Source organism: Polypterus senegalus, chromosome 1 (genome assembly GCF_016835505.1).
Source record: "Polypterus senegalus isolate Bchr_013 chromosome 1, ASM1683550v1, whole genome shotgun sequence".
Lineage (NCBI taxonomy): Eukaryota > Metazoa > Chordata > Cladistia > Polypteriformes > Polypteridae > Polypterus > Polypterus senegalus.
The window spans coordinates 204803101-204826302 of NC_053154.1; the positions used below are offsets into that span (position 1 = coordinate 204803101).

General features: G+C 38.9%; 1 protein-coding gene across 7 annotated transcripts in view; it reads left to right on the top strand.

The window, feature by feature from the left end:
• The window catches only part of LOC120538223 (atrial natriuretic peptide receptor 1-like), a 369768-nt gene that overhangs the window by 333647 nt on the left and 12919 nt on the right, over window positions 1-23202 (top strand). For all 7 annotated transcript variants that reach the window (XM_039767680.1, XM_039767685.1, XM_039767703.1 and 4 more), the window contains 4 exons: window positions 15615-15783; window positions 15993-16139; window positions 21367-21490; window positions 21634-21702. In XM_039767680.1, coding sequence (XP_039623614.1) covers window positions 15615-15783; window positions 15993-16139; window positions 21367-21490; window positions 21634-21702 — 509 coding nt within the window. The remainder of the gene's footprint in view (window positions 1-15614; window positions 15784-15992; window positions 16140-21366; window positions 21491-21633; window positions 21703-23202) is intronic.

Consider the following 23202-nt stretch of genomic DNA (forward strand, 5'->3'; position numbering starts at 1 on the left):
ATATATATATATATATATATATATATATATATATATATATATATATATATATATATATATATATATATATATATATATATATATATATATATATATAAATCGGTTCCTGTTAAATTAGCAATATTTAAAATGTGTTTCAAGATATTTATGAAATGCTTATTGCTCCATTAAAGAGATGTGCATATGAATCTGTTTAATAAAAGCAGTTTGCAGATCCCCAGGATGGAATATTTTCCAGGTGTTTAATTGTTTCTGACCCTAATAGGTGTATTATGACAAGTTTAAGTTTATTTCATTTGTGAGGGGGTTTTATGCCAGGATTATCTTAATAATGTTCTTATAAATGTATAATACATGTATCTCTTTGAAAGGGCACAGCAAATGAGTCATAAACTTTCATCTTTGGGCTCACTCTGTGACCTGAGATCAAGGAGACTGCTTGAAACCTCAGATCAGTGAGCCTGTCACTCGCCTTCAAGTGGATTTTTTTTTTCCCAACTATTGGTGCAAATGTCATTAGAAAGTGTCTGTGGTTGCTATAGCAGCCACAGCTAAAAGTTCTTCACTTGGATTCCAGTGTTTGACAGTCACACTCAGACTCCATTCAGAAAACCAATTGGAGCATGCCAGTAGGCTAATAGGCTTCAAGACAGTGTGACACAGTTTACTTAAATGTGGGGGTCAGTATGAAAAAGTGATCTCAATATTTTTTGAAAGTAAGTCAGGGCAGGCAGCATGTTGGTGAATCATTAGATTTCTCAGAGGTCCAATCCTGGCTCAATTTGTGTCTGCACATTTTTTCATTGTGTTTCTCTGGGGTTTTCTGTAGGTTCTCCAGTTTTTCCCCCTTCATCCAGAGATACTAACATTAGATTGGCCCGTATGAGTGGCCGGTGCCTGGTCCAGGGTTGATTTTCATCTTGCCTCTAAATGTGGCTACTCTGAGTCTGAAATTGAATTAATAGATTGCATGCATATGCATATGCTTTGAGTTTACATTGAGCGCTGTCTGTACAGGACGTACAGTTATTAAACCCTTTTAAGATCTCTGGTGTCCACAGCTACCTGGTTGTTATGTCGTCTCTTTGCAGTACACAGGAACCTTCACTTTAGATATTGCTCTCTTTTCTGTTGACCGCATGTTTGTTGGGTTCAGGTCTAGTATTCTTTTTCTGATCCTGACATCATTTTCTTTGAAAGAACTATGTGGCCAGTGTGAACAGTGGCTCTAGTGACCTTATCATAATCTGAATCTGATTTATTATTTCCATAAACATGCTAAAGCACTGAGTAAGCCGGTGATCATGCAGGTTTCTTTTTTACATGACCTTTCTGTGGCATTTTCCAGTAATAGCTTGCTGTGTAACTGTACAACATATCAGATGGTTATAAATTCTGCTGTCGTATTTATTGGCTGGAGTTTTAAGCAAATTGCCAAATCTAAACAAGTCATTTTAGCGTCATGTTCATTTTTAGGTTATATACATATGAACATTTTTATTACAACATTTCATTTTTAAACAGTTCTTTCTGTGCCTTTTATTGTCTTTCACATGTCTTTCGGTATGTGAATTTTAGCAATTAGTAACTCAGAGTAATCATGCACTGCTCCTTTGTTTTTTATAGGCTAAATAAGCATGGGAACAGATGTTGGAGACTCAAAGCCAGACATGTATACTGCTTTCAATAAAATTGCATTTAACAAAAATATCAAATCAATAAGTGCCACTTGTAACTTTATTAAGAAATGTTAAATGTTACAACTCAGAATGATAGCTGCTATTAGATTATGGGTTCTTGACCATACAATTGTAAATTATTGATTGAAAACAGGCACATTAGGGAAACAGACAGTCTCAACTGCATTCATAAATAACACTTGAAGAAATAGCTCTGTAATAATTATCTTAATGACTAGAAAGCATTTTTTTCTTCAATATTTCTTACTTGTTCAGACAGGCAAGCAGATAGTTGTGCAAACTGAGCTTTTTCTTTCTTTCTTTCTTTCTTTCTTTCTTTCTTTCTTTCTTTCTTTCTTTCTTTCTTGTTCAACAGGGGAATAGATTTTTTCAGAGAATTACTAGAGACAAGTATCATTTTAATTTATGAAAACTCAAAAGAACAGCAACTATTTAAATACTCGTCACATTATTGTATGGTTCAGAAGAATAAACAAACGACTGAAGGCAAAACCAATCGGTACATAAAGACAAGCATATGAATAAGCTGCACATTACAGGTGTAAGGCACACACCAAAGGTCAAGGAGTTGAAGACTGCAATAAAGGGGAGGAAATGCCTGTGGTTCTGTGTAAAATAAATGTCCAAACAGACCAGCCAAGTAAGGAACACAGGGCATTCATTTTGTTTGTTTTCATTACTGAGTTTATTGGGCAAATATGTAACCGCATGCCAGCACATCATTCTCGTGGAAAAGAGTCAATAGTCTTCTAAATTAATACAGTGTTGTCTAAATATAAACAAATTATAAAAAAATGTATCAGTTATATAAATTAGACTGAAAAAGTGCTTACATTCTGCTCTATGCATGTAGATTTTTTACCGTGAGTTTGTGTACTGGAAGGGGGAGTAACATCATGTTATCGACAAATCATGACAGAACAAGGTTTTGGATCATCGTAGGCAGGAGAGCATTTCATTACAGTAATTGTATTCATCCTTGTTGCTGTGTCCTCTACTACATAAAATGCTTTCCTGAAACCTAACCCTACCCCTAACCTGCTTTGTACATGAAATTTAAAACGAGAAGAAAATTGGATTTTTGTCACTCATCCTATGCTACGGCGTGGATATAAGGGGTCTTTAATTAAAATGAAATGACCTTCAGTGAGGTGTCCCTATGTGGAGTGTACATCCAGTAGATATTTTATTGAGTACACCTGTGTCATGTCAAGGAACTGACAAGATTTGAAAAATGACTGGGAGAATAGGCAAGTAACTAATGAGGATCAAAACTGGGGGGATTAAAGCCACAAGCATTAAAGCCAAAATGAAAAGACAAAAATCATGGTCAAAAATACAATGCAAAAAAGTTAAAACCAGTAAATAATACCAAACACTTTAAGAAAGAGCGCTAAGAAAAAGGGTTTTGTATCAGCAACCCTGATAAAGAAGTACATTTTCTAAATTACATTGTTACCTAAAGGTCATGACCTCCAAGGATGTGTCCTTGTTGAGCATGGGAAAGGTGCTATATAAATCCATCCATCCAGTATCTAACCCGCTATATCCTATCTACAGGGTCATGGGGGTCTGCTTGAGCCAATCCCAGCCAACACAGTGCGCAAGGCAGGAAACAAACCCCAGGGCAGGGTGCCAGCCCACTGCAGGTTGCACACACACACACTAGGGACAATTTAGGATCGCCAATGCACCTAACTTGCATGTCTTTGGACGGTGGGAGGAAACCCACACAGACACGGGGAGAACATGCAAACTCCACACAGGAAGGACCCGGGAAGCGAACCCAGGTCTCCTAACTGCAAGGCAGCAGCGCTTATTTATTATGTTCTTAGCAAACTTGATGACACGAACAAACTATAATGGCAATCATAAGAAATACAAAATGGTGGATAAAACTGTCCAAAAAATTAGATAACTTTATATGCAGTTGGAATTTGCAAAAATGAATGTCATAACCATAATCAGAACCCTCAAAAACACTTAAAACAAATGTTTGATTTCAGAGAAAAAGAAAAACAAACAAAAATACTAATGACCTATTTAGTACCCTACTAGGCAATCCCACCTTTTGGCTCCAGAATAGCACAAGTTTTCCTCAAAGCATAGAATCAAAAAAGGTGCTGGAAACATTCCTTAGGGATTTTGGTCTATCCTGGTTTGATAGTGTCATGCAGTTGCAGCATATTTTTCAGATACACTTTCATGCATATCTCCTTTTCCAAATCATTCCAAAGATGTTCTGTTAGGCTGAAATGTAGAGATTGTTCAGGAGTACACTGAATCCACTGTTATATTTGCAGAACCAGCTAGAGATTCCTGACATGGTTCAGTATCCTTCTGAAAGATAGTCATTTGAAAAAAAAGGTTCCTCTGGCCTTTCTCATTCACAAGTTGTTTTCACCCTCAGAACTGCTGATCATTGGATGTTTTTCTTTGTTTAATTCAGTATAAACTCGAGTGTGCAGTATGTGAAAATCACATGAGGACAGCTGTTTGTAAAATACTGGAACTGTCCATCCGACACCAGCATTTGTATCACAGTCATGATATCTTAAATGATGAGTCTCACCTATTCTAAGCTTTGCTTATACTGAATTGCAGCCACTTGGTTGGCTGTATGAAGAAGAAGAGGCCATTTGTGCTTATGAGCTGGTGTGCCCAATTATATGTCCAATAAGTGTTTATGAATGTCACTTCTCATACTGTATGTTCTTTTTGTGTAAATACATATTTTTTTTAACTTACGAGAAAGTTGCATCAGGAGAACAGCATCACTAATGTTTGAAAATAACAGGTTGAAGCTGAGTGAAATGAGTAACATTGATATTATAATAGAAGTACCTTATGAAATGATCAGAACACAGTATGGCATACCTCACTTTGATTTCTTTGTTCACACTACTGTTTATGAGCGAACTCAACGTCACTGGGCCTTCCCATCAAATTCAACACCTGGGTGCCAGAATTTACATGAATACAGAGAGCTCCACCAAATATGGGGGCACAAAATCTCCTAATTCCTTTGTTAAAGATAGCTATTATGCTCATGCAGACAAGCTACAGCTTTAAGACATTCAGGAACATACTAAAGACAGAAATTTAACAGGTGACAAGTGAACCACTGCCTGTGGCTTGAGAAGTGCATTGTTCATGAATGAGAGTGAGTCATCTGGGCAGCAAAAGAAACTAGAACCATGAATAGAGGTAAATTGGAAATAAATTAGTCTTTATTTTTGCTCAAGTGAAATTGTTATCAGCGGCAAGTAGAAGATTAAAAAAACAACAATGCATTCAGAGAATAATCAAAGGTACCTTGATGGGCAAATTTGAATACAAAATTCCAAATGCACTAAACACTAAATAAAACACCAGGCTTAGGCAGCTTTTTAGATGGCTGAACTCCTCTTTTATTCCACCAATACCATTACATGGCTGCTACAAAACAGTTGTTAATGAATTGCAGAGTAAAGCTCAATTTGAGCAGTATTAGTTTTATGAAAGGTGGTGGGTAAAAAATTATTACTGGAGGTTCTCTGTAATTTTCATCCCATGGAAATCGCTAATGTGTCCACAAACTCATCTACTTGACCGATGTGGCAATGATGTGTTTGAATTGGGGGGGTGCACAGAGCATTGACTCCATTTTTTCTGCGAAATCCTCCAAAATCCCAGGGGAAATGACATTTTCAAAGGAAAAGACAGAATTTTATTGATATGTCAATTCACATGGAATTGTTTAATCTGTGTTTATTTCTTTATGGACATTTTATAGAAGGTAAATGGCTCTGTAACCATTACTAAGATGTGAATGCACACTCCATTAAAAGTTACTGACATGAATGAGTCAAATGGGACTAAAATTGCAGTAATAATTACTGCACACCATGTTCTAGTGTAAAAAAATAATTTGGAGTAATTAATCATGGATCGTGGTGGTGTTTGCATAAGCTGCCTGTAAACCGAACGCGACTCTTTCCCATTAAGAAGAGATAGAGTAAAGTAATTATTACTAGGGAACCTCTGCAATTTTAGATCCATCTGGATTGCTCAAATGACAGAATTTTACTGACATGCCAGTTCTCACAGGACTAGTTTAACCTGTTTGTTTTTATGGACTTTTCCAAGGTTAAAAGCACCATAATCTTTATTGACATGTAGTCCATAAAAGTCACTGAGATGAGTGATTTGGACTGGACTACAATTTTAGCATCCCTCTGGTAACTATTACTATGAACACTTTACCTCACTTCCTGGTGTAAAACTAATCCTATTTGAATTGTGCTTGTGACTGGCAATCATAGAAGCATTAAACAAATTAAAGCAGATACCAGAACAGAACTTGAAAATCTAAAAATGTCTAGAAAACCAAGACAGAAAGCAGTGTCACAATAGGAATTTATCAAATTGTGTATATATATTGAAGCAAAAAGTTTTAGAAAGATGAAGCAAAAATAATAGTCATGAACAAACACAGTAGACATTAGAGACAAACAAATAGGAAAATGAGCTGGAGTCTAGGGTTTGCTTGAATATGTTCATTATAATTAAATGATAGTGATAGTGGCATAATATGATATTGCCTGGCCAGAGCCATCCATTTTTTTGAACTCCCTTTGTCAAAAAAAGGTTGCATGAACCCAGAGGTTTTTCCAGAAGTAAAAGGTCCATCAAAAGACAAACAAACACTCATGAGTAGCAGTCAATTTAATAGTTGTCTTTAAACTAAACAAAGAATCTGAAGTGGAAGGCCATTTGAACAGGGGACATCATGCTGACTTCACATACGTAATTCCGCAGCCAGGTTTAAACAATCTGAGGCAACAGTGCTGCTTAAATGTGCGACTTTACCACTCCTTACTAAAAAAAAATGTTAGAAATAATCCATCTGCCTGTTTTCTAACCTATCATTTGTGGAGAGTTGGGCACAAAGCAAATCCCGGAGAGGATGCCAGTGATTAGGAACAAACGGCATTTCATCATTTGTCTCCTATCCCGTCTTTTTAACTACCGTGTTCCCAAATACAAACTTCATTTTTGTCATCTCTATGTTTAGTTTACCATCTAATCTTGCTGTTTCTCAGAGCCATTCAGTGAGCCAGCAATAATTACAGTGTGATTAATTCCATCTCACTCAAGCGGCAGACATTAAGCTATGAAATACATCTGTATCTAAGTGGCTGCTTAATATATTCTGTGCAAATTGCAATGAGTGCCACCATTAAAATGAAAAGTAAACATTGATACGTGATAGGAGAGGTCATTTTGTGTCCAGTATTGCTTGTTTCACCTAGTCCTATAAAGATGTCTTTTAAGGATTTAATGTTCAGGTTCATAAAGATTCACTGCACTTCACTTTGTTTTACTCCTATTCATTGGAAAAAAGCTAGCAAGAAATCACTGCTCAGTAAACCAGCCCTGAATAAATCAACTGAAGTTACTCTGTTCTAAAATCTGTCGTCAAATAAAAATGGTGTGCCTGCCATATCGAAGTGGTCTTTAGGTATTTGTTAATAAAGTTAAAGTTCGACAGGACAGCATTCATATTACATTTCTATTATGTTTTGTTCCGACTTTACCTTTATATTACTCTTCATTACTAACGCAACAGTGCCTGTCTGGGGCCGAAAGTTCAAGAAGAACTGGGGATGAACAGCTTCTTGACTTGTTTTTTTTTCTTCTTATTCTTCAGGCCCTGTTTCTATGGATGCACACACATCTTGAAGTGGCCATTTGGGTGAAGTCTTTGTCTATTCTTTATGCCAGCTACCAGCTCGGCCTTATGCCAGTTTAATACTCAGGCTGATGGCACTTAATAAAAGACGAGCACTTCAGTTTAGAACATTTGAAAAGTTTTTAAACCTTTTTACTTTTCATTTAGTTGATGATTTATGAATACAATATTTATTGGCTAGTTCATAGATTTGTTTTTAATATATTTAATTTATTCTTACATTTAAGGGGGTCTGGGTTCACACTTCCTTCCAAAGAATAATACACCCACAATAGCATGTTAGTTCAAAACATTAATTTATAAAAGGTTAACAAACAGAAACAGCATAGAAAAAACACGAACCAAGTTTGCTGCCGGGGTGTTCAAGGCTGGTGATGGTGATACTCAATCCATACATATCTGGCAAAATGTTGCAGTCAGAGTGTACAGAATGTTTTGCAGCAATTGTCTTTAATTCAAAATGGGAAACTGAAAGATGAAGTGAAAAAAGATTTAGCAGAGAAAAAAAAGTGGGCATGAAATAAATTACTGAAAAGAGAGGGGGCAGCACGGTGGCGCAGTGGGTAGCACTGCTGCCTCGCAGTTAGGAGACCCGGGTTCGCTTCCCAGGTCCTCCCTGCGTGGAGTTTACATGTTCTCCCCGTGTCTGTGTGGGTTTCCTCCCACAGTCCAAAGACATGCAGGTTGGGTGGATTGGCGATCCTAAATTGTCCCTAGTGTGCGTGTGTGTGCCTTGCGGTGGGCTGGTGTCCTGCCCGGGGTTTGCTTCCTGCCTTGTGCCCTATGTTGGCTGGGATTGGTTCCAGCAGACCCCCGTGACCTTGTAGTTAAGATATAGCGGGTTGGATAATGGATGGATGAAAAGAGAGGATGCAAGTAAACCAGATACTCACCAGAATTTTAACACTGTATGTGTCTTCTTCATTCAGGGAAAATGGCATTTAGGATCAAGGTTCAAACAAGGGTAGTGTATAAATTATGGGTACTGTTATGATTCATGTTTTGATCATTTGAATTTTTGGATATTAAAGAAGTGTTTTTAAAAACACAGTTCCACCACATTGTTAGAGTACAAGAAAGTTCCCATTGCCACACAGATTCAGTTGATAATGGGCAGCAAGCCACCTTTCATAATAAAGTGTTTTGAGTTGACGCTGGTTTCCCGGTGATGAGAAAGTGAGGAATTATCAAGAGCAGTGGTTCTTAAACTTTTTTCTTGCAACCCAATTTTGCCTGTTTTGTGTCTTCTAGACTCAGAATCGCTGCCAAACATCATACCGGGGAGGGGAGTTTCACCTTTGGAAAATTGTCCCCAATCTTCATCACTCCTGCCTTAGGGAATTGCAGACACGGTTAATAACAGAGCAGTGGCATTTGCTTAAGCTGCTAGACATTTCAGAAACCATGTGTGACCCTTTCCCATTGAGTACGATTGTGATTCATAACCCTGCATGACCAAAATTCCAATAACACACGACCTGAAATGGCTTACAACCCGAAACGGATTACAACCCAAAATGGGTTACGTCCCATTGTTTAAGAACCTGTGACCAAGAGGATGAGATAGAATAACTGATGAAATTGAAAGCCCCCGTTCTTTAAGAGCAGCCTAAAGTTATAAATTAAAGAAAATGGTAAAGGATAGGATACAAAAGAAATGTAGTTAATGTTTGGAGGCCACATTCATCAGAAATAGCACTAAGTAGATGGATGCCTCTTCAAGCCCAGATTTGAAAAATAATAAGAGCAATTCCAATGCCCAGTTCTGGGATATAGGAAAGAGATATATAAGTATGCCACAATGGACAAGCACCCACTTGCCTTTCCACTTTACACCATGTATCTGTACTGTCTACAAAAAGGACAGTCAGTCAAAAAAGTAAATAGTGACGGTCAGATAAAAGAATGGAGTTAAAAGGCAAAGCAAGGGTCAAAAGCATAAGACAAGAATACACATCAGAGCCAATTCATGAACCAAAAATCAAGGTTAAAAAGGCAGAGCTTTGTTTCAAATAACCAGTAATGAGGAATTCAAGTAAAAGACATTTCTATGCTTTGTCCAATCTCTGATACCAGTGACTTTTTTGGAGTAAACATTATACAGGTACACCCTCCAGATGCATTCTGGGATACAATCTCATGGTAACGGCTGACACAAACCCAGCAACACAGATGAACAGAATGAAAAAAATTTGGATGTGAGTGTCAGTAGGCTTTGCACCCTAGGAACCAAGTCACCCAAACTATTGCATAACATTTCAGTAATTATTTACTGCTCTGATGCTGATCTGATCATAAAATAGGTCATTATAATAGAATTTAATGAGAAGAATTGATAAATAGTTGCAGAATTACAATATTTGAGGGTTCCTCCAGAGTGCCTCTTTCTCTGGCACGATTTAGCTGAAAAACTAATCAGCACATCATTATCTCATAACAGGTTTAAGTTTCGAGTTTGGTATTTTTCCATCCAGCTGTTTTAGTTCTAGACCGTCCTCAAGAAACTGTGACACCCAGACACACATACGCACAGACTGACACACATCCGTCATTGAGATATCAATGTTTTCGGTATCAGGGGACCCTAAAGCGTTGAGATCCATTGAACACCGGAGATCGAAATTTTTGACGAATCAAAACCTTTCACTCCCCCCATGTATGATATGTTATGGTGGGGGAGGGCGCAAAGCAAAAATGTGAATTAAAAGTAAACTTTTAATCTAGAAATAATAATAGAAATACATTCACTGGGTGTAAAAACACCCCAAAAGACACCAAGATGATTTTTTAAAGGCAGAGAAAAATTAAAAAGAACTCAAATCATTACAACACAAATTGCATATTTGATTAAAGGTCCCATATTTACAGATTGTGACCCATGTTTAACAGCAGTGAAGGGGAAAGAAGAAAGAGAACTAGGAAGTACATTGTAATCTGAGTGGCAGCCATTGCAAGGGTTAATGGGGTGGGCATCTATGGCCAAATAGGACATTATGTCTAAGCACAGTGACACGATTCAAGGTTTAGCAGAGATGCTCCAAGTTCAGGAGGAAGTTTTTATTGTCCCACAAATACTTAGATAACGCTGAACTAATGCTGGAGCAGTACCATGTACTGTATGAAGAAAATCTTCCAAGAGCTTATCTGGTTAAGGAAAATTGCAAAATAAAAACTGAAGAAAGACACTTTGGATATGCTTAGTCTGTTTGTTACCACTCCTGTGAATCATTGTTCTCAGAATTTACTGGGAAAAGAAGGAAATGTTTGTCAGTTTTTTTTTTTAAGTATTCAGAAAATTGTGCTTTGGATATTAGAAGAAGCAAGTGACATGAGGAGTGTTTGGATCCAAAATGAATGCCTGATTCAAATGGCATTTTAAATGAAATGGAAAAAAGATTGAAAAATTCAGCAAATGACATGGTGTCTGAACACCATTGTTGCCTCATGAGTGGTTGTCTATCATATGACAATATGACCACCTAATGAGAAGAAATGCAGAAGCGTTTCTAAACTAAAGGTTAAGACAGTGGCGATGACTGATGTGTCACAGGTCCCAGACTAGCCACATCATTTTTATCCGTTTGTCACTGTACAAGCCAAATACCCAACTGATGGTCACTATGGAGGCTCTAGGAAGCACAGATAGATTATTTGTGGTGACCACAATGGTTGGAGTAAAGTATGAGGTAGAAGTGATGTCAATGGCTTCCCTCCAAGGTGTTCTTCTCCACTCTAAGGGTAGAAGTGAAAACTAGGTTAGAGATGTGCTCCCATACACCCTCAAATGTCCCTGTAGAACACCGACAATGCTCATGTGCCTGACAATGTGTATCTGTTACTGAAAAATGTAAATCCCATTAACTTTTCAATATAGATAAACAATTATACCATTTTTATTAATAGAAAATCTGTTTCTCCTCAACCTTACTTCCATTAAAATGGTTAGAGATATAATTTTGAATATTTCCAAATAGCCTGCCTGGGATGCCTAAGTGCTTTGGTTTAGCTCTTTGTTTTGTGTTTTTGTATGTGTCTGCTGTGAGATGACTCTATCCCAGTTTAGTTTTACAGCGTGGTTATTTGAAAGTATGAATGCCTGTACCTCAAATGATTCACTACAACTCTTTTCATTAGCCTTTTATATTTTTCAACCATGGCTATAATCTTTTCTTCCCCGCATGCTCCAGATCTAAGATATTGTGTAAGTTAATTTGGAACTCTCTAGTGCAGTGCTTCCCAACCTCCCCCAAACCATGGCACCTTTAGTAAAATCTTTTCAACCAATGGCAACCCTTCACTCTGATATGTAACTAATGTGAAAAGTTGCTATATAGCGCCCGACCCGGCACAGACTACGCAGAGGCACGTGTTCACAGTCAAGAGTTTTTATTTGTTTGCTCTTCAGCCGTGGGCACACGTCTTCCCCGTGTCCCACAGGCCCAACACAGTCCAAGCACAAAAACCCACACAAACCAAACTTTCCTGCTCCACCACTCCTCCCAGGCAACCTCGTCCTCTTCCTCCCGATTCTGGCCTCGAGTGGAAGTGGCTGGCCCTTTTTATACCCCACCCGAAAGAGTTCCAGTTGGTTGACCACCTGGTCCTAATTGCCCTTCCAGGTGGGGCTAAGAATTCAAACAGCCAGGCTGCGGAGTCCATGCAGCTCCCCCTAGTGGCCACCCAAGCCCTCAACCAGGCTGTGGAGGTCTCCATCTCCCATGGAGCCCTGCGGGTGGTTGGGGAATCACCGTCCGCCATGGAGGCTGCCACCAAGCGTCCCGGGGGATGTACTGGTCCATGGTGGCTCCCCCGGAATATACACAACAGGGGCGTCCCGGCCGGGCATGGGACCCGGCTGTCCGTCACACTACTCAAATTAACAATTTAATCTTAACTCATCAGTTGAGTAGAATGAGATTCCTATTTTTATAAGGCGTACCAACCACACATTTTTGCATTTACAAGGGTAACAAAAATAAATTGCCAGTAAACCAGTCTCAAATGAAAAACTTGAACACAACACAAACATGAAAAGTGCAATAAGTCACAAGGCACAAAGCAGACTATAACGTCATAATTAATGCGAAGGCTGGCTTCGAAGATAATTGGAAAGTTTGTCAATACGAGCTCGAACTGCAGTTGACAAACACACTCGTAAGTCATTTTCAACTGACAGTAAACATCCTCTGTGTTTTGTCTTCAGTAGTGTCAATGCCGAGAATGCCTTTTCACACAGATGAGTGGTGCAGAATGGAATAAGTATGCCGAGAGCCTTAGCACCTAACACAGGACGTTCCTTTTCAACCATAATCCAAAACTCCGTTAAATTCATGTCCTTAAACATCAGCTATAATGTTTGGTCACTCCCAATGTCAAGTAGCTGTTCTTTCTCTGTCATCTGTAAGTTAGACAAGTCCAACTGCTGATGGAATGGGTTTCTTATCCAGTCATTGTCAAGGTTGTCTTAACTTGGAAAGTAATGTTGCAAATTGTCTCCCAACTGTGACAAATGCTTAACAATGACATCATGCAACACGATTGGCGCCAGGATCAGCCTGTACTGCACGAGGACACATGCAAATTAAATGGGTTTTTTTCTATTTCACTTGTCCACATCAGAAGTTTACGACGGAAAGCTTGCAGCTTGTCAGTAACAGACAGTATGTTCGAATCATTACCCTGTATGCCCGAATTCAATGCATTCAATACTTCAAAAATGTCAACGAGATATGCAAGTTTACTGCACCATGTTGGATCAGCCAACAGTGTTACAAACTCATTGTTTGCTTGTTCATTAAGAACTGGCGAAGTTCATCTTTCAGTTCATACACCCGTGACAGAACTTTACCTCTTGACAGCCATCTGACTTCTGTATGCATTAGCAGAGTGTAATGTTCTGATCCCATGTCTTTGCACAGTTTCTCAAACAGTCTGCACTTGACTGGACGGACTTTGATGAAGTTAACAATTTTAACGACCTGATCTAAAACTGACTGCAGTTCAGTTCCCAGCGTCTTGCTCACAAGTGCTTCTCTATGTATGAAACAATGGGTGGTGATTATGTTCGGATTTTCACACTTAGCAAATGCCGTGAAACCACGCATTTTGGCGGTCATAGAAGGAGCACCAAATGTGCAAATAGCAACACACCATTCCCACAACAAATCATTCTCACTGAAAAACGTGCAAACATGTTTAAATACATCTTCTCCCTTTGTTTCAATAAGTTCCTTGCAAAACAGAAACTGTTCCAACATTTCTGTGCCATTTGAAAACCTTACAAAGGCCAGCAACTGGGATTTTCCAGTAAACATCTGTAGACTCATCGATCTGCAGAGCAAATCGTTTACAGGTCTGAAGTAAAACGCACACGTTGTTGTTGATACAGTATCAGATGACATGGCTTCTATCCTCCTAGAAACAGTGTTGTTTGACGATGGCATTTTGGATATCACTTTTTCTGCATCATCACCCGTTTTCACCATTATCTTGCATGCAGGCATAATCAAAGTTTTGACTACGGTGTGTGGTTTCATTGCCATGGCAACCAGTTCTGTGACTTCAAAACTAGCCAACTGGGCTTTGTCTGACACTGGAACAGTTTTCATAAACAGCTGTGCTTGCTTCTGCTGGCTCTCCATTAAACGCCTAAAATATGCCGAGTTCTTGTTATTTGCATTCTGATGCTTGGTTTGAAAGTGACGTTGCAATTTGCTTGGAACCATGGCTTCATTTGCAAGGATATCACCACACAACAAATATCGCGGGTGCTGAATACCTTTTTTTGTCAACAAATGTAAACCCATAATTCAAGTAACTGTCCTGATAGTATCGTGTTTTCGTTTTGGCAACTTTACTGCTCCCCGCATTATCATTTTTATTGAGGTCGTTGATGCTGCTGTTGTTTTTGCGTTTACAACTTTCACTACAGTCGGACATTTTCGCCGCAAAAAAAAAAACAAACAGACAACAGGAAGCAACGTCACGTACTCTGTGGCAAGTAAGTAAATTAGGGTTGCAGTTGAAATAGGATGCACGCTGGACTGTATTAAATCACACAGGTAGCATGACTTTAGTCTTGAGGTGTAACTGGTATTATTATTATCAGTTCAAATCAAATTTTTTCATGTTCTGACACCTAGCAACAGCACCCTTAGTCCGTGCTCACGGCATACCAGGGTGCCGCGGCTCCCAGGTTGGGAAGCACTGCTCTAGTGGAGCGGTACATGTAAGCAGCCATCAGTCCATCTATCCATCCACCCTTTTTCAAACCTGTTTTTTCCTAGTAAATGTTGTGGACGCTAGAGGTGCTGTTGCCCCGCTAAACCCACCAGACAGACGTCCAAGACACACTTGTAAAAAGCACCAAGAAGACTTTTAAAAGTTTTCTTCAAATAAAGTGCACAAAGCACCACACTGGCCAGAATTCTTCAATATTAAAAAATAATAAACAATAATCAATACAACAATCAATCCTTCTCTCCCAGCAGCTTAGTCACCCAACCTCCCAACTCCGGCTCCTCTTGCTGGGTTTCCCAAAGTCCTATAAATAGTTCATGACCTGGAAGTGTTCCTTCTCTGGGTCAAACGCCACATCATCCTCCTCAAGTAGCCCGGAAGTACTGCGGGCTTCCGTCCTCATGCCTCCAATGTACTTCTGGGTCGTAATAACAGTAGGAGTCCCCAGGTTCCTTGTGAGCTTCCCCTGGCAGCACCAACAGCACCCAACAGGGCTGAAGAAAAGGACTCCATGTCCCATGATGTCCTTAGGGAAACCGGGAAACCATTTCTGTCCAGGGGAACTGCCATCTAGCGTCCCGGGAAGGCAGTGTCCTAAAAAACCTGCTCTTCCTCCTTCTTTATGTTCAGGGACGTCCCGGCCATACTGAAATGCCGGCCGTTCATCACAATGTCAAAAAGGAGCAGAATGCTGTCTGGCCTGGAGTAAGACCAAGGAAAGAATGTATTCTTTATAGAACAAACAAGCACCCACCCATTGTTACTTCCAACAGAGGAAACATTTCTCCTCAAAGGTTTTGCTTTTTTAAATTGCTTGTTTAGTTGTTTGCATTGTTAGAGTGGGATTACTAAGGTATATTTTATGCTGTTCTTTAAGCTGGCTGACCTTTGCAATAAAATCTAATGTCCATACACTTTGACTTTCTTTACTGTTCCAACAGAGATAATAGACAAGGTGATTCTTGGAGAGCGACCATACTTCCGCCCCTTTGTGAGTTCCCTCTGCCACACGGAGGAGCTTGGGCAGCTAATGCAGAGGTGCTGGGCAGAAGATACTTTTGAACGACCTGAATTCAGTCAAATTAAGATTCTTTTACGTAAATTTAACAGGTAAAAAACTTTATCAAAGATTCTGATAACTCCATTGAAATAAAAAAGTAGGAAATATTGCTGTTCTTCAGTGAATTAAACATGGAATGTTCTTCATATTTAAGACTTGCTCTTTGCTAAATTCTACACACAGCAATTAGATAGAGATAGAGGCCCTGACTTCGAATAAGATCCACTGTTTCACATATATTTTTCCTCTTTTTTTTCAGGGACATCAGTACAAACATACTCGATAATCTTCTTTCTAGAATGGAACAGTATGCTACCAATCTGGAAGAACTGGTAGAAGACCGAACTCAGGCCTACCTAGAAGAGAAGCGCAAAGCTGAAGCTCTTCTGTACCAGATACTGCCACAGTTCGTGAATAGTCTCTTATGCGTGATGGAATTTTACTGGAGTTTTATATTTGTAGGGTGACATAGGGTCAGTACAGTGGTTGGCATTTACAAGTACAGCCTTACGGCCTCAGGGCCCTCAGTTGAGCATCTCACCTATTCATGGCTTGTATTGAGTGTAAACATTCATAACATGTCTACTTGGGTTTTCACTAAGTATTCTGCCTTTTCCACACATCCAAAATAAATGCTTTCTTAATCATATTAAACATCATTAAGGTAAGTTTTACTGGTGCAACAGAAAGAGAGGACAACAATAAAGAATAATTGTGCCACCCCATATAATTGGATGCAGTAAGATTAAAAAATACGCATTTATTGCAGAGTCGTCTCTACAGATGTGAGTTGAAAACAGAACTGTCCCACTGTTCCGATTTTGGCCCTTCTGACAGGTAGAGGAAGGTCCAGTCTGCAGAGGGAGGCATTAGAACACAGTGCTAACCCCTGGTGCAGCAGTAGAACTGCAGTCACTAGTGCTCTTCAGCTGTCCCCAATGCGCCCAAGCATGACACAAGCTAGTAAATGCCAGCATCCTAAGGCTTCTCTGTCATTCTGTGTTAGTAAAATCAATTGTCCTTCCAATACGCAAACATGAAATGACACCATTAATTATCTTGCTGTCTTTGGAAGCTCCCATGCTGGTTTGCTCACATAGATTCATAATAACAGTGCACCATTGCCTTGCACCCTGTTGTTGAAACTGCAGAACCTGCTGGGTTATTGAGTGTTTACTGAACTGCTATGGGCAGAATGAAGCAAGGTATTTGGAGGTATTTTTGATTTTAAGAGTTAACCCTATTTGCTACTCAACATTTTTCTTGCCATTTGCAAATTTTCTGATTTTCTACTCTTATTATAACAAATCAGCTATTTACCTCTCTAAAATATTTGCTTTGCTCCTCTAAAATTACCTTTAGACAATACAAAACAAATTACTTAGCAAATGTAATATAAAACACATACTAATGCACAAAAACATATTTATATACAACTGTATATGTACCAAAACATTATCAAAGTCTCTTAATTCACTATGAAGTTGGGAGGGCATCAATGTATTGTGAGACACACTCATACTCACAACCGCACCATACTGTATCATGTATGTACAGTACATTATCTAGGCATATACAGCGCAAGTATCTATCTATCTATCTATCTATCTATCTATCTATCTATCTATCTATCTATCTATCTATCGGGTGGAGTGGTGGCTCTGAGGCTAGGGACCTGCGCCAGCAATCGGAAGATTACCAGTTTAAGTCTCGTAAATGCTTGAAGTGACTATACTCCATTTGATCTTGAGCAAGGTCCTTAACCTGCAGTTGCTCCATCCTGGGTAGGATGTTAATCTGCATCCAACCTGGCAAGCAGACCGTCCGTTCCAGACCGTACGAACTGTATGTAAATATATTTTTTTAAAGGTTTTTAAGCACAAATATAGTTAATTAATACCATAGAATGCACAGCGTAATAGTAAACTAAATGTAAAAACATTGAATAACACTGAGAAAACCTTGAACAGAGAAAACTAACACTGTAAGAGTTCGCACTATAGCGGTACGAACCCCTTGCTAAAACACTTTTTTTTAATGAGTTTTAAGCGCAGGGAAAAAAATGAACACATGAAAAATCCATAATTTAATAAACCACCAAGAAAAGTAACATTGCAACAATGCACGCTACGAACCGATCGCTGTAAACAGAAGTGAAGTGGAGGTTAAAATTCAATAGAAAAAAGTCTTCATTAAATACAACGAGGTTAAAACAATGCTTGGATCTGTCTCTTTAAAAACAAGCCTGGTGTGTTCTTTAACTGCGTTCTTGGTCTTATTGTGTGTGTGTGTGTGTGTGTGTCTCTCGCGCGTGTGTGTCTCTCTCTTGCACATGTCTATGTCTCTCTCGCATGTGTCTCTGTGCGTGTGTGTCTCTCTCTCTCTTGCTTGCTGCACAGGGAAGGCACAGGGAGAGACTGAACACGTGCGGAAATCATCGGTGCCCACAAACCAAAAGGGAAACTGGCTTGTTCGTATACCGGGTCTGTGGTCGTCAACAGATGCAAAAGTTTGGCAAACTTTTTGGTCGTAAACTGATTTGTACGTGTTCCGTTCGTGAACCGAGGTATATATATATATATATATATATATATATATACAGTGGAAGGACACCCAGAACACAGATAGATGGACTCAGAATATCCACGACACATATTTTTATTATGTTCTCCTTCTTGTACATAGATAGCAGAAAGAGACTTTCAAACACAGATTTTTTCACAAACAAGTCTATAGCGACACTGGCTGCCACAGGAAGAGGCAAGTTCAAGTGGGTAGAACCAGAAGTGATATCAGTGGCCTTCTTGTCATCATTCTTCATGTCTGGAGGCAAAAGGAAAGGAGAAGCATTAAGAGACAGCACCAACCCTTGAATCAGGGTGGAATTACCACTAGAGGAGCCCTGAAGTTGTCTCCTAAGCACACAGTCAATTCTTATTGTATGTGTAACTTATGTTCCTGAAAAACCCCGTGAATATGGAAACTGCATATACTGAAGCATTGATCCTATGGGAAAAATGAAGGGAATACAGAAACACCAACCCACTGAGCCAAGGCACAGTAATGGTCCTTCCACAGATTCATCTTTGGAAACCTTGTTATGACTTTTATTTCCTCTATTGTCAAGTATAATCATCTTCTAGTTGTTCTTCCAGAGGTTGCGATTGACAACAGCAGAGGCCGAAATGAAGGCCTTACTAAGCCATCCAATTGGTAATAGAAACATGTGGCGTATACAAAAGGCAGGGACTTAATCAGTGAGATCTTAAAACTTGATATTATTGGGAATTCCTCTTTTGTGGAGAAAAATTGCAAGCTCCCTGTCCGTATCATGAATGGGGTTCAGTGGCCTTGCCACTTGGTACCAGATAGGCAAGCATCTATCCATTCAGTATATTATGTATGTAGCCCTGGAAAACTAAGGACATCATGGACCTGTTATTGCTCAATCTCATGTTTCATTGCAGTGCAACCGGCCTCTCATAATATTTTCTGCTGCACATAACCACAAATTGGTGGGAGTTGACCTAAATTGGTTACACTTTTGTAATAGTGGATAATGGAATCATTGGGAACTGAATTCAAAAATAGTGAAGATTTACTGTATAGATATGCACTGTGGTAGCTGCCAGTGTTCAGCCTCAAACAAGTGATTTCTGGAATCCGACACCCAAAAGAAACTGTCACTATACAATCTATGTAGTGCTAGTGTGGGCACTCTGTATCTGACTGACTACCGCAAGAAAATCAGCATAACTCTAACTAAATATGTAAGCCTTTTGAATCATATAATCATGTATGGACTTCACCTTAGGCGTATAAAATTGTACACATTACTTAAATGGCACTGCCTTGGACTTTAAATTTATTTAGTGTAGGAAACTCATTATGCTTCTATTGTTTTGGACTCTGGGTCATGGGAATGTATCCAAGTTTCATCCTTAAACTTCTCTCTACCCAAATTAATCAACTTAAGAAAATTGGATGCACTGATGCTTCATTTCAGGAGTCAACATTCTGGGTATCCAATGTGCACAAACTTTGGTCATACTTAATTTGTTCATGAATTGTGGATTTTTCTGACTGATAAATAACCCTTAGAGTGCTTGCCATCATATGCCTCATCACTCTTTGATTTTCCCATTGAAATTAACTCCATGGTGGCAACTATTTCATCTGTTGTTGATGTCAAAGGCTGGGTGGATCGTGGGTTATCTTCAAGAGATGTCCTGCAATGACAGAATTCTGTAGCGTGTCTCTTGCCTGTGACATACAAATGAGACTGGTCCTGGTACATGTTGACTAGGACAGAATGAATCTCTAAAGGCATGTTATTTTCTACAGCAAGAAATTCTGAATCCAAGTTCATGGTTATTAGCTATTTGCCCTTTATTAAAATACTGAAAGGACATTTGGGTGTCAAGCTTGTTCTTTCCAAATGACATACATTAGCATGGATTTAGAGAGTTACATAAAAGTAAAGGAACTAGGAACATGATTACTTCTTCCAGGAAGTAATGAGTAGAGTAATCCTGAAACAATCTGAGGGATGTTGTAATCTGTAATGGATTACATTCTTGGATTAACTACTCTAATACTTGTCTCTTGTGCTACGCCAAATTGTTGGACACCAGTCAGGTTTGGAAGGAAATCAGAGTTTCTAGATCAGTGGTCTCAAACTCCGGTCCTGGAGGGCCACAGTGGCTGCAGGTTTTCATTCTAATCCTTTTCTTAATTGGTGACCAGTTTTCACTGCTAATTAACTCCTTTTGCTTTCATTTTAATTAACTTGTTTTTTAAGATTTGTCCCCCTGAATTTCTTCATCATTCCTCTGAATTGCTTCATTTCTTTCCTTAAATGGCACCCAAACAGAAATGAAACGTAAGGTGAGTGAGCCAACAGAAGACCAACTAAACCAGGGCCTTAAATTGCAACCAATTTCATTTCAACCAGTTGATTAATTAGGAGCTGATTCTTATTGCTAATTAAACCAGTTCTTTAATTCCATGGCCTGTTGCTGCTCACAATGTGCAATAGTAGACATTTCCAAAATTATTGTTTTTCTCTTTTCTAAGGGCATCGTTTTGTGTTTTGTGGACCTGAGCAGATCAGCATTCCTGAGACCTTCATCTTTCTTTATTTTCAGATATTATGTGATGGACACAGTTTCGTAGTCATGTTTTGGCTCATTTTATACTTCATCATTGTTTGACTGCTAATTAAGGAAAAAAAACAATTGAAGGGTCTGAGTCTTCAAGAACAAGTCAATTAAAAATAATTCAAAAGAAGTTAATTAGCAGCAAAAACAAGTTACTAATTAAGAAAAGGTTTAGAATGAAAACCTGCAGCCACTGTGGACTTCCGGGACATGAGTTTGAGACCACTGATCTAGATGAAGTTCACATACACACAGGGAAAATGTGTAAACTCCCAACAGGACGCACCCTAAGTAGGAACAGAATTTGAGACCCTGAGCTGTTAGACTTCTGCTAACATGCTTCACTACTGTACGGCCAAAGTGTGCTTTAATGGAGGACAGCAGATGGCTTGTTGCTAACAATTTTTTTGTGCATGCTGTCATTATGTTGAATGAGATGCAGACAGGCTGCTAATACATCTTGTGTCTCTCCAGTTCAGTGGCAGAACAGCTGAAGAGAGGAGAGACTGTGCAGGCTGAAGCCTTTGATACAGTCACAATTTATTTCAGTGACATTGTTGGCTTCACAGCATTGTCAGCAGAGAGCACCCCAATGCAGGTAATTCCACAAAAAATATAATAATCGTAAAAATGTCTGTTAATACTGATCAACAGGAAAATGATTACCGTAGGAATTGTCCTGTCTTCTCGCCCTTAATGAGTTTGTGAGTGTGACTCGTGTTTTGTTTCTTGGTGTTTCAGGTCGTCACTCTGTTAAATGATCTCTACACATGCTTCGATGCCATCATAGACAACTTTGATGTTTACAAGGTAAAGCCATAACCGGATGTCACTGCATGTGCAATTTTTGATCCATAAAATATAGCTTTCACAAACTATTGTTTGCTCACAGACATTTAATGGAGCAGAAAATGAAAAGTGCATGGTGATGTCCCATTCTGAGGGTTTTAAACTTATGTGGCTAGCAATATAACATCTTCCCAACTAAAGTAGAGATGCTGCAGTCTCAGCACTTCCTTGTTCAGGGAGACACCATTACTAGTTCTGTGTGATGAATCTGCAACTTGGCAAGGCTGAAGTCCTTCAACCTATTTAAATTTATATACATACTGTATATTAGAGGGTCCACTGTCTGATAGACATGAGTGGCTGTTTTAACATGAAACTGGCTATGAGGTACATTCACAGCCTTTTACGAATTTCACATTTTGTTGAATTACAATTGCAGAACCTTAAATGTATTAAGATAGGATTTTTTTTACCATTGATCAAAACACAAAAAACTACTGATTCTTGCAAACAAAAAACAATAATATGAACATATACCTTCCATTACATCTATCCCAGTAGCAGCAGATGCAACGCAAACACTATTTCTGGATGGAGGGCACAGTTCCATTACAGGACAGTCTCTTCTTGCTTAGATTAACTAATTAACTGAATATACTGTACAAGTCATTAGGATGTGGAAGTAACAGGGATCCGGGGAGAATGTGCAAGCTACATATAGACAGAGGCCAGACTGAGAGTTGTGCACCAGTCCTTGTGATTATCAATAAGCAGCAGCCACTGTACTAGGCTCAACATGAGACAATAGCCTTTATTTTATATAGCACCATTTTGTTTTGAACACTAGCTAGCTTCTAGGCTTCATTAATTAAATTAGTTTAAATAACAGGTGACTTGGTAGCTGCTGTTGCTACTTGGACCTGGTGCCTTGTGCCCAGTTATTATGTGTGTGAAATTTTCTTGTGTTTATGTGGATTTTTCTCATAATTGTACTTCTTCCTACATGTCCAAAGATCAGCAGGTTAGGTTAAATGGTAATTCAAATAATGGCCCCATGTTAGGTGTGACTGAGTGCACCCCAGAGTTGCTTCGATAGGCACCCAATAGACTTGAACACCCCTGACCCTGAATTGGGTTAGTCAGGCTTGATAATGTTATCTTCTGTTACTTATTAAAAGTATTCACCACCCTTATACAGTGTGTGAAATATCTTATAGTAATCAAATGGTCCCTTTAGTGCTTCATTGTCTGCTACTAGGAAATATTCAATAAATTAGCAGTGTTAGCATATTCATATCTTAGGTTGACAAATTGCATAATACATCATAAACAATCCTATCTTGCAGTTCTGGCCAGCATCATGCAAAACAGACAGTTTTCATGAGACATGCAGAATGCCATATGTGCAACACTACATACAGTCACAACTTATTTCAGCAACATTGTTGGCATCACTGCATTTTCAGAGGAATGCACTCCAATGCAGGTAATGACTAAAAACATAAAATCTGTGTACTTCAT